Raw genomic sequence first — 17,701 nt, forward strand, 5'->3', positions numbered from 1 at the left:
ATGGAACACTTACTACTATCGCAAACGAATTTGCATACAGCTACTTGTGTGAACTGCTCTCCGAATGCTACCAACCCACTTTTTCTTCCCTGCAGTCACGGAAGCCTACTCGCTCTTTGGAAAGCTGCTAAATGGCCACCGTTTCCCTTAATCAGCTCTTTCCAAAAAGGAATCGCCTGCAAGCCGAGTGAGGAAGGAAGCTCTTTCCTGCAGCGCCGCCGAAGCGAGGGCAAGCGATCTCTTCCCCTACCCCAGCCAGGCCATTGCTCGGGCGTCTAGCTTAGACCGCGGCACGTCGTTCTAAGTCCGCCCGAGAGGGAGGGATGTGAGGAAGAGGCCCCGGGGACCCGACGGAGCTTCCGAGGAGTCCTCCCGCTGCTTCCGCGCCAGCTCTCCGCTCAAGCTAACCTCACCGCGGACCTGAATTCCCGCGTGCGTACGCGCGAGAGCCCGAAACCCCGCGTCCTCGGAAGAAAGGTCCCATCCCTGACGAGCACGGCCGAGAGTCGCTTCGAGGGAGGAGGGGGCGCTCGCTCCCCTCTCTCGTCTGCTCTTTTCGCGTACAGACCGGACCCCACCCTCCTGGGCATGCGCCTCCCCTCAGTTTCCGGACAGTCTAGAAACTAGAGGCGGGCGAGGCGCTGAACCCCTGCGGAACTGCCTGGGAGACCCCGGCGCTGGGGCTACGCCAGCGCGCGCGCGACGCCGCCTCCTCCCTGCCTGAGCCGACTGGAAGGGGGCTGGGGGTTGGTTGGTGCCAGCAGCGGCGTGAGCGCTCCAGCGGCCGCCATTTTACGCAGGCTCCTGCACATTCTCCGGACACGCTGCGAGAGCGGAGAAGGGGCAGCTCCGCGACAGCTGAGCCGCCAGCCGCGCCCCCCTCCACACCGCCCCCTCCCCTCCGGAGCCCCTTGCGCCCGCCATTCATCGCCACCAGCCCCCGCGCCGCCCTCCCGCACAGGTCAGCAGCAGCCGCCGCCGCCGGCGGAGCAGCAGCAGCAGCAGCAGCAGCAGCGGGAGAGTGGGGCGGGAGAGCCGGGACCTTAAAGCGGCCTCGGGGCGGGCGGTGGGAAGCGCTGCTCTGTCTCCCTGCTTGCCAGCCACGGATTCCGGGTGCCCGGGCAGCCAACAAAGGAGGCGAGAGGAGCGGGCCCGTCCCATGCGGCGGGCATTCGTGCCGGGGATGGGGCATGGCCGACTAGGCCGGGGCCCGCACATCTGTCAGGGTGCGGGCCAGCTGGAGGGGCCGGCAGCCACGCGGCTTCCCTCCCTCCCCTCCTCTCCTCCTCCGGCGGAGCGCTGGGAGCCCCGGCCGCTTCATTGTCCTGGCGGCAGCGCCATTCATTGGCCACGAGGGGCCTCCCGGGCGGGGTGGGCCGGGGCCGGGGGCCTGGGAGTCGCGTGTCTCCAGTCACGTATCGAGGCCGGCGGAGGAGCGGGCCCTGCGCGCCGGAGTTGGGGGACTCAGCGGAGGGGAGGGCCGGGCCGGGCCGGGCATGGCTGGACGCGCGTCGTGTGCCTGCGTGCTTCTCGACATGGTTCCGGGGACTCCTCGTGCCTGCCTTCCCCCGCCCGCTCACCTTTCTTGCTTATGGCGAAATCGGGCCCTGGGTGTTGCAATTTCTCTCCCGGAGGAGGGGGGTGGGTGGGCGCAGGAGGCGGGGGAGGGAAAGTCGGGTTTTCCGGAGGGAGGGATGGGGGGAAGTTGGTCGCTGGAGGAAGTTGTAAGACATTTGAATGCGCCGAGCACGTGTTCTCTTGGAGCTTATGGCGGCGGCCGCCACCTGGGATAAATGTGAACTGGGAATCGCTTTTGTCTCTTATGCTTGGTTGCTGTAGTAGGGCTTGTCAAGGAGAAGTGCGGGGAGGGGTGGTGTGACCTCTGATGGGTCGAAATAATTGATCAGAGCAAATGTAGATGGCAGTGGCTATATCGCGGGGGTGGCGTCTGCACGTTCTCTCTTGCCATTCGCTTCTTCAATTCCTAACTTTTCCAGAGTTGCTTAGGGTGTGTTAGGGAGAGAAAGGGAGGTGAGTCAGACAGCTTGGTGGATTATGTGGCACTTGTAGTAAAAACTTCGCACCTCTCCAGATTTCGGTTCTAGACAAGTATGCCTTTGCACTACTGGCTTTTTCTTTTGAAGCTTTCAAGCTTTCTTATTTTAAAGCTAGTAGGGAGACTGGGTTAAGTTTTGAACTGTCTAGTGGGCAGTTGCATGTATTGATGTCCTTTTTTCTCTTATTAATAAGCTCATTTGACCAAAGGTCTTGAGCTAAATATTGGCGTCCAAATTGTTTGGCTTCAAGGTTTCTAGCTTAATTGTGATGCTTATTGCATTTGAACAGATATCTGGAAACATGGCTTCTGAACATGTTAATGGGAATGGTACTGAAGAGCCCATGGATACTTCTGCCGCAGTTACCCATTCTGAGCATTTCCAGACATTGCTTGATGCTGGTTTACCACAGAAAGTTGCTGAAAAACTAGATGAAATTTACGTTGCAGGTAAGATGCAAAACTTGCAAAGTCACATGTTCAATTTTTCTATTGGACGTTCCTTGCTTTGGGCTAAAATAGCAACTTTTTGTGGTTTCCAAAAACAAAAATAGGGGATTGCAGTCGTCTTAGTAAGTGCTTGGATGGTCAACTGCTATGTAATGCTTATGATAGTCCAGCCTGGGTGGTGGTGAGGGAAAACTCTTGTAAATCGGGCTCTAGGAATAATGCATAGAGGATTAGAGTGGTGTGTGTTTGGAGCAGGATAGTTCACTGAGGCATTCATAGTGTGCATCTTTTGTGGGTGACAACTTTGATAGAATGCTTAGGTTTGTGGGTGCAAAGGCTACTGTGTGTGCAGTCATATTCTGAAGCTCAGTTTGGACAATAAGAGATTTGTTGAGCGCTTCAGGTTAATTCTTAAAAGCCCTTTATATTGTGTTTTATAGATATCCATGTAGTAACTGAAGACATGCATTTTTTCTAATTTAGTAAAGGGAAAAACCTAATTTAACCTATTCAATGGCGGCTTCTGAAATATTGTAAACTACTGGATTGAGATATTCTAAAATAAAGTATTTTTCTTTCTAGGATTAGTTGCACACAGTGATTTAGATGAAAGAGCTATTGAAGCTTTAAAGGAATTTAATGAAGAAGGTGCATTGGCAGTACTTCAGCAATTTAAAGACAGCGACCTATCTCATGTTCAGGTAAAGTACTATAGTAGAGACTTTTTAAATTAGTAGTGGCTTGTGCTAGCACTTATATGTATACGTAACTCATATCAATAAGGAAGATCTGACCTTAATTTTATGCCTGCTTCTTTAAATCTACCCAAATAATAACAGCTTATACATGTTTTTTTAAGAACAAAAGTGCCTTTTTATGTGGCGTAATGAAGACATACAGACAGCGAGAAAAACAAGGGACCAAAGTGGCAGATTCTAGCAAAGGACCAGATGAGGCAAAAATAAAGGTATGCTTTATTACAGGAAACAACTATATATTTCTGTCCCTGGCTCATTGATCTTCATAGCTATAACTGGCATAAGAAAGTAATTTGGGTTGGGGTATTTCGAGTAGTAGGTGAATCATCATATACTATACTGGGCTTTTACTTGAGTCATGTATTATTTCTGAAACCAATCTTGTTTGTTACCTGACAAGTTTGTGACAAGCAAAATTGTGCTGGTATAGCATTCCTTAAAGCCTTGTTGTACACTTGCTGGTGCCCTGATTTGGTAGAATTGGCTTCTCATTTGGCTTTGGATGGTCCTACTCAAGTATTTAATACTGTTAGACAATTTATTATACACAACTAAAAGGTTTTACTTTAAATCTGAAGGCACTTTTGGAGAGAACGGGTTACACGCTTGATGTGACTACTGGACAGAGGAAGTATGGTGGTCCTCCCCCAGAGTCTGTCTATTCAGGACAGCAGCCATCTGTTGGCACTGAGGTAAGCACTGAGGTTGGCACTTGGGAGCGATTAGGGCACTTAATTTGTGAAACGTGAACAAAGTTTTTTGTGATATTTAGGTAAATAATATCACCACTTGGTAAACAACATTCCCAAATTAAGGAGACAGGATGATTCTTTCTCCAGACACTCGGCAACTCTTGGTATGCAAAACAGCATTCATCTGTGTTGTGCTTTAAAAAAAATCTATGTATTTTTTTTTATAGATATTTGTGGGTAAGATTCCAAGAGACTTATTCGAGGATGAGCTTGTTCCATTATTTGAGAAAGCTGGACCCATTTGGGATTTGCGCTTAATGATGGACCCACTGACTGGTCTAAATAGAGGATATGCTTTTGTCACTTTTTGTAACAAAGAAGCAGCTCAAGAAGCTGTTAAATTGGTAAGTTTTCTCATTGTGGTATTCTGGACTTCCTTACAGTAATTACTGTAACTGCTTGTTGTAGTTGATAAAATTTCTCACCAGCTGACACTAATATATAGGTTCAAGTTGCTTAACATTTGCAAAACTTCATTTCTGGTGGAATTGAAGAGGATGGGGGGGTGGGGTTCCAGGCTTACTGGTTGGCTGAAAAAGACAAGGAAACTGGCTGTAAAGATTTTATAAGACTCATTCAAATCTACATGCATTCTTGTGGATACTGCCCAGTATAACTTCTATTAGAACAATGAATGTTGGAATAATGGCATTTGTTCTTAGTAGCCATGGGCACATATTGACCTCCAACTCAGCAACGACAACAAAAATGAATGTTAGGTTAAAACAAGTTTTTGGGTTTTTTATTTTGGCATTAAAGTAGGAAAGTAGAATTTTCCAACCTTGCCTCCAAATCAGCAGATAAAAAGGTAAAGGTAAAGGTATCCCCTGTGCAAGCACCGAGTCATGTCTGACCCTTGGGGTGACGCCCTCTAGCGTTTTCATGGCAGACTCAATACGGGGTGGTTTGCCAGTGCCTTCCCCAGTCATTACCGTTTACCCCCCAGCAAGCTGGGTCCTCATTTTACCGACCTCGGAAGGATGTAAGGCTGAGTCAACCTTGAGCCGGCTGCTGGGATCGAACTCCCAACCTCATGAGCAAAGCTTTCAGGCAGCTGCCTTACCACTCTGCGCCACAAGAGGCTCTTCTCAATCAGCAGATACTGTGGGCCAAATTATCCCTATAGGCTCCACTGGAGATCTCTTCAGCAGTCCGGTTATACAGCCCCAAAGAGCTCCAGGTGAGACGGCAGGGAGAATGCCACATCTCAGCAGCTCTGCAGGTTTTCTTCTGCAGTCCCTTTTAACTCCCCCACCACAACCCTTTAAGGGGACTGCAGAAGACCAAGAGCAGCTGAGCAGCAGGAACAGTATGTTCCAGCCCATCACCTGTTTGGTTTTGCTAATGATTTCTGAATATTTTTTTCAGTTCCACTCCCCCCCAAGTTTTCCCAAAAATCCCAGGTACATTTGGGAGGCCAAAATAGAGCCCAAAATTACAGATAATGTATTTTTGCATAGACTCAAATGTAATTGATGGAATTCTTAGTTTGGTCTTGAATCAACACTTTAAGAATCAAGCCAAGTTTGTAGTGGAGTGCTATTTGGCTATTGTTTGCCTGATCCTTATGTGTGTTGTTTACAGCTTTCAAGCAGCACACTGGACTTAACTTTTCCCCATTGTCAGAAGATTAGTCTGACATTTCATAAAGTCCTAAGAATTCTGAATGGGAGGTAATCTCTCATGAACACTTTTCTTGGAAGTAATTTCTACACGTGGTTTTCTAAACTAAAACTTCTCATCTAGGCAAATGTGTCCAAGGGTTGAGATCCCAGTTGTCTTTGCAGTGTGGTTAAAAATACTTGCTTTTATGAAATGTTCATATAGAATGTTACCAGTTGTGAAACTCCCCAACCCTGTAATACTGTAATTCTGACTCTGTCACTCCTGATTCGTTTTTACTGCTGCGTTTGAGCTCTTAACTAAATATCACTTTACATACTAGGAGGTGGGGTGGTATAATAGCCATATACAGGAGTGCTAGGTCTTTTCATTTCTACAACATCTTATAGAGACAAGGACAATGTGTTTTGACCTGTGTTGGGGCTAGGACTAGCATCAATAGAAGCACACCACACCTGGAACCACTAGTTGGATATTGTGAGTTTCCTACTTGTAATAACCAGAGATTTCTAACTCCTTATTAACTATTTGGGGAACTTAATGCAAAGTATGAGTATTTCAGGAAATACATTGCTACATGTTAGCTAGAAAATTCGTGGTTTGTTGGAAATATTTTTCAAAAACTTAGTGTGTAGGATGGACCCTCCATAATGAAACTAGTTGATGCTGAAATAGAAACCCTTGATCTATCTACTTGGTAATTTTGCAGCTTAGGGTTATAACCTGGTGTTTCAAATTCCCAAAGACTATCTGATTAAGCATCCTGCTTAAACTGGGGTACCTTCATAGCTGTACAATAGGAAACATACTGGTGACTGTAAAGAACAGTAGCATTACAAAATTTTTGTCTTTGCTAAACTCTAGATGCCTTAAGAAAGTGAACCAAACTGCATACAATAAAAGAGATTTTGAACAACTGTTAACATACATTGACTCTTTTACAATGAAGTAAAAAACTGAACAAGCAAAATTAAGGCAGGAATAAATTGCTTTGGATAATTTTCCCTGTATAACTTTCTTCTAGTATAACAATCATGAAATTCGTTCTGGAAAACACATTGGTGTATGCATCTCTGTAGCCAATAACAGACTTTTCGTTGGCTCTATTCCTAAGAGTAAAACAAAGGAGCAGATAGTTGAAGAATTTGGCAAAGTAACGGGTAAGCTGCTTCATACTTCTGATCAATAAATACAAAAGGAAAGATTTATTCTCAAGTGATCAGTGATGAATTTTTTTCACCATCTTTCGGCTGATGTTGAATGATGATGGTATTCTAAACTGAGATCATGAACAGTACTGAATTTATGGGAGGTGGTAAAAGTTAAGCAGTACATACCCTAGGTCTTGATGTGTTTGCGCAGTCATGCTGTGGTCTTAAACATTGCTCAAAGAAGCCTATCTAGAGTAATTTACTCCCAAGTTCCCCACCCCCAAGGGTTTGCTTAATTTCCCCTCCTCAGTAGTGTCTTGCTTGTGAGTTTTCTTTAATGAAGGAAACATTTTTTTCTGGCTTTCATTTTATAATGATGGCTGAAGAAAAAGCTGGGATCATTTTAACCCCACCCCAAATCTCTCTTACTGGCTTCGGTGGGTGAGAGAATGGGATCATCCCAAAGTCTCATGGTTGAATAGAGATTTGAATACAAACTTCCCTGCACATAGTTTAAGGGTTTAACAATGCCCTCACTTGTCATAATGGCCTTTACTTTTGTGGTTGCTTGTAATTCCCTCACCTTCCAAAATCCTTCGCCTTCCTGTCCTTGCATGACAAAATTTTGAAATCTGCTTTGTTATCGAGACCTTTGTGAAAGTTTGCATGATGGAATAACATCTGGTTGGCTTCAATTTCAGAGGGTCTTACAGATGTTATACTGTATCATCAGCCTGATGACAAGAAAAAGAATCGAGGTTTTTGTTTTCTTGAATATGAAGATCACAAAACAGCAGCTCAAGCCAGACGTAGATTAATGAGTGGAAAAGTGAAAGTCTGGGGAAATGTCGTTACAGTAGAATGGGCTGATCCCATAGAAGATCCAGATCCAGAAGTTATGGCAAAGGTAAAATAAGTAGAGAAATAGAAAACACACTAAATTTGCATATGATTGGGCAACTTGTAAAATGACAGCTGGTATTTAATACGTAGAGGGATATAGCTTTGAAATACATTCTGTTTCAAATTGAAAGTTTTTGTAGAAATGATTACAGTTTGTAAATGTATTTTTCTATTATGGCCTGAGCCTCTGCAGTATAGAAGAGAGACACTCATTCAAATATTGGATTGAACTGCCCAAGCTGTATTTTCAGTAATGTTTTGAAAATGATTAGTTGAACATTTTTACAACTGAGATTTCAAAATGAGAGCCAATATTTCAAACCACTTTTGTAAAACTGGCACGTCTCACAGATTTACCATTAAATCACACTATCACAAAGAAATACAATATTGTTCTCTAAATTGACTCTTGATGCTTTGTTCTTAGGTGAAAGTGTTGTTTGTGCGGAACCTTGCAAATTCAGTTACAGAGGAAATTCTAGAAAAGGCCTTTAGTCAGTTTGGAAAACTGGAGCGAGTAAAGAAGCTAAAAGATTATGCTTTTATTCATTTTGATGAACGTGATGGTGCTGTAAAGGTAGGTTTGGAGAGTCAAAGGAATTAGTAATGAATAAATTATGTTATCTAACAAAGTTATGCAGGGCCACGCCTAGGAGGAGCCCCAGCCATGGGGGCCGCTGGAGAGCACCAAAGGTGAGCCAGTGGCTGAGTGGCAGGGCAGCCCCCGAGGGAGGAGCCGCAGCCTGGTAATGACTGATCTATGGACCGGTATCAGTCCCCGGACCAGGGGTTAGGGACCACTAGACTCTGATACTAAGATAGACAGGTGTGGGTGCGGAAATGGCAAAATCAGAATTTTAAATTGCTTTATAATGTTCTAATGACTTTAATGTGTGCATATGTTGTATACTGCCCTGAGTCTGTTTGCAGGGTAGGGTAGTTTAAATGTTAAATATAAACAAATCTTAAATGAGAGAAATATGTTGTTTATGTCCAAAAAAAGCCTGGGACTTATTACCACTGATTTACTTTAGGTTGGTTGATAATTCTTGTTTTCTTAACCTTATTACATTGATCATTTTTGCTTTTGAAGCTTCTTGAGTTGCTCATCACTCCCTGAAAAAATTTATGGGCTATTTCTGGCTTAAGGTACTCTGTTACACTGCCAGGAAAATATTGGGGTAGTAAATCTGGATGATTCAACCAAATCATTTGTGTCACATGCTCAAGTAAAAAGAACCTTGCGGAATCATCTGCCTGAAAGTTCGTGACCACAAGCCAAATCAATTATGCTTTGGGACCAAAAAAAAAAAAAAAATCCTCTAAGTAGTTTCAGAATAAAATGTTGTTCTGTTGTCTTTTGTAGCAGACAAATTTTATCCAAGTCCTCTCTATGTACACTTTTAATAGTGTGCAATTTTATATTTGCTAGAGATGACACAGTATATCTTGTCTTATTTTAGGTATTTGCTTTCTAGCATAGAGTCTACTATAGCCTTAACATCCAGTGTTTATTTTGGCTAATAATTTTAAAATCTGCACTTCAGAAGCTAAAATTGTTTCTTGGTGACAGGAAGTAGGGCTTATATATATTTCTGATCTGATCATTTTGTATCTGGTCTATTACTGTCCATTTTGCCTGTGTTCAACCCATATTTTGCACATTACATTAATAGAAGTTTCCATAGGAATTTGTTGTAATTATATTTTCTCTCAACTGCTTTAGGCAATGGAAGGAATGAATGGCAAAGATTTAGAAGGAGAAAATATTGAAATCGTTTTTGCAAAGCCACCAGATCAAAAAAGAAAAGAACGAAAAGCACAGAGACAAGCTGCTAAAAATCAAATGTAAGTTTTAAATTCTCAGCTTTGGATGCACCTGGGTCTTTCTGAATATTGTGGCTTAGAAATGTTATCTTTGTCATATAATGGATTTTATATTGCATATATATTGCACAGTCAACTGGTGTAGTTGTGCTGGACTAGGAGAGACCATGGTTTGAATCTTCACTCTGAGACAGAAGTTTGCTGAGTACGCTTTGAGACAATAAATCTGTTATCCTTACAGTAACCCTTTGAGATAGATTAGGCTAACGTTGATTACATGAGTGTTGTTTACAGAAAAATAGCATGTCCGTATATCTGTCAAAATGGCTTCATCTGTGGATATTTAAATCCTGAAACAGGAGCAATCAACAGACAATACAGATCTTCCTTAGAACCTTAAACCTCAGTTTGCAGAAACACTTAAAATAATGAACACAGTGCTTGTACCTTTACAAAATTGGTGTCTGTTGAAATCTGTGACTATTGTAGAAGTTGTATGCAAGCATTCAAATCTTGATTCAGTAAACAGCGTGGGAGAGCCCTTTTAAAGCCTAATTTGGTCGGCTATGCTCCATGCTATCCAGAACTCATTGGAGCCAAACCCAGGAGCAACCATTGGACAGTTTGCTACTGTGCAATATGTGCAACTCACTCAGGTATGACTTGATATCATGAAACTTCCATTACTTGGTCCAACTGTGGCTATCATATGTCTTCTGCAGCTTTCTCCCAAAGAGAGGTTGTGGGAAGACTAGGAAGTACAAATTGAGAGCATGAATGCTAGTTAAGATAAGATTAGAATATAGGAAACTCATCAAGATCCCCACTCTGTCATGAAAGCTTGCTGGGTGATCTTGGGTCACTCTCTCAGCCTAATCTGCCTCACAAGTTGTGAGGGTAAAATGGAGTGATATACGGTGATTTTGGTTCCCATTGGGGGAGTATAAACAAAGTTCAGAAATATAATGATGATGAGGGGCAGATAAAATATAGGTTGGTTGATGTGTGGGAAAAAGAAAGGATTTGGGGGACTGTCAGTGGGTGACAGGAACGGGAAATGAAGGGTCTTTTGCAAATCCTTCTAGTTCCCCACTTGTCCATATCTTATAATATTACAAAGAAAAGAGGTTAACATATATTTGCTGAAAACAAAACAATGTGTTGTGTCATACAGCAGAGGTTTGCTCTATAACTTTGTTTAATGCTTACATATGTCAACTTCGCTTATGCATGCTTTCCGGGGTGTGTGTGTGTTTGAAACGTAAAGGCAATTATTGTATTAACAGAACAATCTTTCCATATAGTAGATTGAGCCCTCTCTTGTTTGGTATTGAGAATGTAAATATGCATACAAACAGGCAAGTTAAGGGGTCTTTTTATAAGCAGTGGCAATTATTGACTGTTAATTTTCGCTTTTCTTCTTTTTAATTGTTTTTTTCCATTTTATTGATAGTCTCTGATGTACAAGATCAGGATTACAGTCTATGAATAGCTTCAGCATGTTTATGGGTATTTATGTTTACTGTGGCAAAGAAGAAAAAAGGAAATCACGAGGCACAATGATGTAGTGGTCTTCTCTATATTTATAAGTGGAAAAGGTTATAACAAAGTCTAAATGGTCAAACATAGTCAACCAAAACGGGATCCTAGGTTAAGTAACCCGCTTTCTGTTCTATCTTCATCAGTGGTTGCTCTTCCAATATATTGTTGTAATAGTAATCATAGTATCACATTGGCAAAATGCTTAACCTAGGATCCCGTTTTGGTTGACTCTTTATGTTTGACCATTTAGACTTTATGTTATAACCGTTTTCACTTATAAATATAGAGAAGACCACTACATCATTGTGCCTCATGATTTCCTTTTTTCTTCTGAGTCCACATTGAGAAATCCACGGTTCTATACTTGATACTGTGGCAAAGTGCATAATAATAATAATAATTTTAAATTTTAAAACAATTACAAACTACATAAACAATACACTAAATTTCCTGGACAGGGGAGTACTTTTACCAGTAGCCAATCTTCTAGTTCTTCTCTTCCTCCCAGTGGTGAGGCTCGCTTACCTACCTTGGTGGATGTTACTATGAGTCTCAACCATAAGCCCAGCGGAACATTTTGTCTTGCCTTGAGGACCCGACTAAAGACCTGTAGGGCCCTTGCACTCATTCAACTTGGCTGGGGCCAGGGCTGAAAAAGCTCCAGCCCTGGTCAAGATCAGTTTCACCTCCTTTGGGCCAGGGACCTAGTAGCCCTGTGTATAGCAAGTTGCAGAAGTCTAATTAGAGATGACAGTAACATGGATCATTCTGGCTAGGTGCAGCTCCAAGTGATAGGGTGCAAGCTGTCTGCCTGGTGCAGATGGAAGAATGCCAGGCAGGCTGTTTCCATTATTTGGGCATCCACTGATGAGGGGTCCAAAATCATGCCCAAGCTCTTGACAGTAGGCGCTGATGTTAGTTGCACCCTGCTACGTGCTGGAAGCTGTATCACCCATTTCTCTACTTGCCAGTCCAGCCAGAGGACCTCCATCTTGGCTGGATTCAACTTCAGCCAACTCTGCTCAAGCCAACCCACCACAGCCTTCAGGCACCTGGCCAGATTGTCTGGGGGTGTTAATGGATGGTTGTCCATTAACAGAAATAGCTCTGAGTCCACCACATACTGATGACACCCCAGCCCAAAGCTCCAGATCAGTTGGGTAAGAATAACAAAAAGCAGAAGTGTGAGTCTATATGCTCCAGGGTATTACTACCAGCAGCCCTTTTAAGTTGCCAGGGGACCAAGCCACCAGCTCTCCTGGGCCTAAACAAATCAACTCTGTAAGGTGGTTCTTTTAAAAGAAGAATTGGAGAAACTAGTTACTTTGTAGCTGTAGCCAATCTGGTCCAAATTATTGCTTTTATATTGAAGCCCTGGAATTCAAGTATACACCAAATATAATTAAAGCAGTTTATTAAAAGAATGTGCAGGAATAGACAATAAAAGAGCAGTGAGGTGCAAAGGTAAATAACATAGGGATTAACAATATTTCTCTAAACCAGAGGCTATGTTAGCAGCACAGGGTCTATGTTAGTTCCAGAATCCAATTCAACAAGTGTCCATCATGCTGGCCCACCCCAGGTAAAAGTGTCTTCATTCTAGTTGTGTTCTTTAGTTTAAGAATCTTTCTGTTATTACTTGTAGCCTACACTGATTTGATTCTAACTAGCCAGTTACGTACTGGCTCAGTGATATAAACCAACTAACCACTGGTGTTATTGACCAGGTGATGCAACCAATCAGGTAGGACTGTCAACACTTCATAGCTGTAATAAATCCAATTAACAAGCACACAGATGTCTTTGTATTAACAAGATAGAATGTGTAGGCCCTCATAGGCTGCCTTGAAACTATTAGGACAGATAATACCTCCCATCTTCCGTATCTCTTCCTCTATGCTACAGTTCTCGGGGAACAGAAGTCTTCCATGTTCTTTAGGCCTCAGTCTGAACCATGGTTTCAATTTGGAATCATCAGACTATATAAAAGGCCTAATCCGTTGATACTATGGGTTTTATTTTTTTATTTACCAAAAATATCATCCTGCCTTTTTGTCCTTACGAGAGCTGCCAAGTCATCTAACAATTTAAAACAAATAATAAAACTGTTACAAAACTATTAAAATCAACCCCCTCCTCCAAATGTACATCATTAAAACAATTTTAAAAACAGTTAAAGTGCATAGAAACCACTGGAACATTGGTTACAAGGATAGGAACATTGAGGGGAATATCAAATGAAAAAAAAAGTCTTGACCCGCTGATGGATGATGGCATCAGAAGGAGACAGCCTAATCTCCCTGAGGAGAGAGTTCCAGTGCTGTGGTGCCATGAGCAAGAAAGCCCTCTCCTGGATTGCCATAGGCCTAATCTCAGAAGGTGGGGGCACCTGAAACAGGACCCTCAAGGTTTACTGTAATGGTTGGGCACATTCATAAGGTGTAAGGCAGTCTTTCAGGTATGTTGGTCCCAAACCATACAGGGGTTTGAAGGTCAATATTGTCACCTTGAATTGTGGCTGGAAAGAAAACAAACTAATATAGATGGGCCAAGACTGGAGTGATATGATCCCTACAATCTATTCCAGTCTACCTCCTGGCTTCAGCATTCTATATCAATTGAAATTTCCAAACACTTTTCAAGGGCAGCCTCATATAGAGTGCATTGCAGTAATCTAGACAGGGTATGCATTACAATTGTCAGATCTTTTCAACCCAGGAATGGCCACACATGGCTAATCAGTTAAAGCTGCTAAGAGGCACTCTTGACCACAGCTGCCATGTGCTAATCCAGCAGTAGGCCTGGGCCCAAGAATACCTCCAGACATGATTTTTTAAGGAGAGTTTAACCTCATCTAGAGAAGGTGACACATTATATCTTGGGTCACACTTCCACCCACCAGTAATACTTCCAACTTGTTGGGATTAAATTTTTAAACTGCCTTCAAAGTTTCTGCAGCCTCTCAGGGGGTCACCCAGAAATATAACTTCTCCTTTTTAAAAATCTGCATACACTGATTTTAACATGTATTATATTGCTTATATAAATACTCCTGAATATAGGTACCACATTTAACACTTTATTTAGAACACTGTGGTGCCACCTCTTGGGAACCTACCTAAGGAGACTTACAAAAAGTAAAACCCAAACATTAAAAATATTAATTAAAAGCTAGCATTTAAAATGCATAGTCCAGTATAAAAACACACACCTTAAAACAGTTTCCAGGTTACGAAAGGTGATTGTAAGCTGCTTTGAGACTCCTTCCAGGAGCGAGAAGTGGGGTATAAAAAAGTTGTTCCTACAGATCAATCTTTTCATTAAAAGCCTGGGTGAACAGAAACAATTTGCTATGCAACTTGAAAGAAAGCCAGATAGATGCCAGACATTCTTTAAGAGGATGGGCATTCTATAAGCAAGATGCCACTACTGAGAAAGCACTATCTCTGGTTTCCACTTGTCTCATCTATGTGAGTGGGGGAACAGAAAGCAGGGCTTGTGAGGCAGATCTTAAGTATTATGCTAGACAATATGAAAGGAGGCAGTCCTTTAAGTACACAGGCCTCAAGCAATTCAGGGAATCAGGTCTTTGGGTTGTGCAGGAAACAAAAGGGCAGCCAGTAGAGATTTTACAGCACCTAACAACAGCCTCTTGTGGCGCAGAGTGGTAAGGCATCCGTCTGAAAGCTTTGCCCATGAGGCTGGGAGTTCAATCCCAGCAGTCGGCTCAAGGTTGACTCAGCCTTCCATCCTTCCGAGGTCGGTAAAATGAGTACCCAGCTTGCTGGGGGGTAAACGGTAATGACTGGGGAAGGCACTGGCAAACCACCCCGTATTGAGTCTGCCATGAAAACGCTGGAGGGCGTCACCCCAAGGGTCAGACATGACTCGGTGCTTGCACAGGGGATACCTTTACCTTTATAACAACAGCCTGGCAGCTGCATTTTCAAGATAGTGCCATGTAAAGTGTGGATCACTGTGGCCAGGTAACACTTTTCAAGGAATGTGCATAACTGGTGTCCTCTAGTTGAAGTAAAACAATGCAGGTAGTTCTGTTCATAATTACTCTAAAATATTTACACTGGCTGTTAACTGTAAAGGCGTTAAACTCCCAAATTATTACTCTAAAGGGGATATGGAACAAATCCACATAATTTACATTTTTGTGGTCATGGCTCTAAGGAAAACTTGTGCCAATGTTGGAGAACTTAAGCAACTGCTTTTATAATATATGCATATTGCTTTTACATTCCTCCTTTATAGGACGAATCACAGTAATATATAGTTTGATATCTAATTTTAAGGCCAAATTACAATTTTCAGGAATAAATTGTAACAATCAGGGATTGCTGTTTTCAGTAAATGGAAATCTTTAATTTGTTTGTCATATATTTCCTGAAATTGGGTAAATGTTAGTGAATATGTGCATAGATGAAGCATTGTAAATAAAATCACAAGAACAATACTGGCTTTGTGCTGTGGTGTAATAATCCTTAACTACATTTTAAAATACTCTCTAAATACTGTGCTCTGTGGGACTTCATGGTCATTCAAGAATGTTTTTTTTTTTTTAGATACATAAGTAATACTTCATCTAATTATCTAGTAGAGCCTTTCTCTACATTTTTACCACTGAGAAACCCCTGAAACATTATTCAGGCTTCACGAAACCACAGAAGTGGTATGATCGTGCAGAATATGGCTGAGTAGCATAGCTCCCCTTTCCACCCCCTCCAGGCCCATCACTGGCCATGGGGGTGGGGTTCATTGACCATTTATGATCATATCACTGAATAAATGTTTAACAAATTAAAAAAATATATTAAAAATTAATTAACTCTCACCCATTCAGAAAACCCTTCCAGGGCTGCCAAGAAGCCCTTGGGTTTCACAAAACCCTGGTTGAGAAAGCCTGATCTAACATCTTGGGACAGGTCTGCCCTTGTAGAAAATGTCCAGAGTTTTGATTCTCTTCTTTAAAACAAAAAGAAATTATGAGTGATTTTTAAAGTATGTTTCAATCACAACTATATTTTACTACTTTTACTACTTAGTAGGGGCCATTCCATTCAGGAATTTAACAGGTGCTAGATTGGGGGGTGGAAGAACTCTGCTGATGGCCTCCCCGTCCCCTCAGGGCCTGGAAAGGCTTCAGGCAGCTGTTATGGAACTCACTGGCAGGGACAGTTCTCACTCAGCAGGGAACTGCAGCCTCTGAGGCTCAGAGGGAAGTGGAAGGAGGAGGGGGTGGTCAGGGATGGGGGACGGAAGGCGATCGGCTGGCCACTGGACAGACAGGCAAGCCGGTTGGAGGAGGAGGCACTCAGGGGCGGGATAGCCACCTTGAATGGGTGTTAGTGCTGAGTGGCACTTAAGCCATGAGACATGCTCCTCCTCCAATGCCTTACCAGAAATATTAAGTGGTACAGATAAAGAACATAAAATGCATTGTGCAGTTTCCCAGGCATGGTAAAATTGTACAGTTCGGTATATTTATGACATTTAATCTGCTGTAACTTTAGGTTTCTAAGCATATTTTAGATTTTGCCACATAGGAAATGTGGACTATATATCCATCAAGTAAAGAAAGGGATCTTATATGAATTTCAAACAGTTGCTATTCATACCATTATTGTCCCAAAACAGAAGGACCTTGTTTGTTAAAGATTCAGAAAATAAACATCCCTAGCAAAGACCATCTTTCCAAGGAAGCCTGAAAGTTCTTTGACATAAAACTTCCTATGTATGTATTTTTTTGTTCCACTGTTCAGTCAAACTCCCATGAACAGGAGTTTGCAAACAGTTGCTGCCCTTTATCTCGTTCTGCCTTACAGCATTTGTGCTGTGCACTAAATGATTTTTCTGAACAAAATACCACAAGAGACTGCAGGAGGGAGGTATAATCCTCACTCAGGTATGAGCAGAATTTACCTGCACAGTGCACAAGAATTGAGTGGATGATCTTGTTCCATTCTGTAATCCTGCAGCATTATATGCCTTATATGGTGTTTTATTCAAGAAGGTCCTTTAACCCCTAGAAGTAGGCTTTAGAGGCCCACAGGTGGCTTCAGTGAACTAATAATGCAAGTTTAGATCGGATCGGCTGTCTTTGTTATAAGCATGGATCTAAATTGCTACTAATGGATCAGACTTCACAGAAAAGTTTTGTTGCCAGATTCCCTTTTCTACTATACTCACATATCCCTCCTGAAAAAGCCCTTAGTTAGGTAACCTTCATGGGAAAAAAGTATATACTGCAACATGTCGAATTGCAATGACAAGCAGGGATCTGTGACTATTGGTCATTCCCATTACAGTCCACTGTTGCATTCTGAAAAGTTTTCTGACCCCAGAAGCAGCACGGGGAACAGGGAGTGGGGAAAAACACAGAATGATCCTTTCCAAGAACTCTGAACTATGGCTATGATTCAGTGATAGAGCAACTGCTTGGCATGTAGGAGTTCCCAGATTCAATCCTTGGCATCTCCAAGTAAAAAAAGGAACAAGTAGTCCTTGATGTGAAAGACTTCCACCTGAGATCCTGGAGAGCTGTTGTCAGTCTGTGTGGACAATACTGCACTTGATGGACCTATGGTCTGATTTGGGTATAAGGCAGCTTCATGTCTTCCACTATTCATG

General features: G+C 42.5%; 1 protein-coding gene and 1 long non-coding RNA gene across 9 annotated transcripts in view; one reads left to right on the plus strand and one right to left on the minus strand.

The window, feature by feature from the left end:
- Positions 1–657: 657 nt before the first annotated feature.
- SYNCRIP (synaptotagmin binding cytoplasmic RNA interacting protein) overlaps positions 658–17,701 on the plus strand; it is a 22,285-nt gene continuing 5,241 nt past the window's right edge. For 4 of the 8 annotated variants that reach the window (XM_077305164.1, XM_077305175.1, XM_077305182.1 and 1 more), the window contains exons 1-10: positions 1,726–1,795; positions 2,347–2,506; positions 3,089–3,207; positions 3,366–3,473; positions 3,843–3,956; positions 4,184–4,360; positions 6,664–6,799; positions 7,492–7,697; positions 8,121–8,270; positions 9,420–9,541. In XM_077305164.1, the coding sequence (XP_077161279.1) occupies positions 2,359–2,506; positions 3,089–3,207; positions 3,366–3,473; positions 3,843–3,956; positions 4,184–4,360; positions 6,664–6,799; positions 7,492–7,697; positions 8,121–8,270; positions 9,420–9,541 (1,280 nt within the window). In that variant the 5' untranslated portion in view covers positions 1,726–1,795; positions 2,347–2,358. Of the gene's footprint in view, positions 962–1,725; positions 1,796–2,346; positions 2,507–3,088; positions 3,208–3,365; positions 3,474–3,842; positions 3,957–4,183; positions 4,361–6,663; positions 6,800–7,491; positions 7,698–8,120; positions 8,271–9,419; positions 9,542–17,701 lie in introns of those variants that run through there. The other 4 variants (XM_077305190.1, XM_077305196.1, XM_077305206.1 and 1 more) reach the window with 3 other exon arrangements.
- The window catches only part of LOC143821360 (uncharacterized), a 14,960-nt gene continuing 9,734 nt past the window's right edge, over positions 12,476–17,701 (minus strand). Inside the window, exons 2-3 of the long non-coding RNA XR_013225781.1 lie at positions 14,994–17,701; positions 12,476–14,711 (exon numbers count right to left, since the gene is read on the minus strand). The exon at positions 14,994–17,701 is cut by the window's right edge and continues 8,289 nt beyond it. This is a non-coding gene — a long non-coding RNA (uncharacterized LOC143821360). The remainder of the gene's footprint in view (positions 14,712–14,993) is intronic.

Source organism: Paroedura picta, chromosome 1, assembly GCF_049243985.1.
Source record: "Paroedura picta isolate Pp20150507F chromosome 1, Ppicta_v3.0, whole genome shotgun sequence".
NCBI classification, from domain to species: domain Eukaryota; kingdom Metazoa; phylum Chordata; class Lepidosauria; order Squamata; family Gekkonidae; genus Paroedura; species Paroedura picta.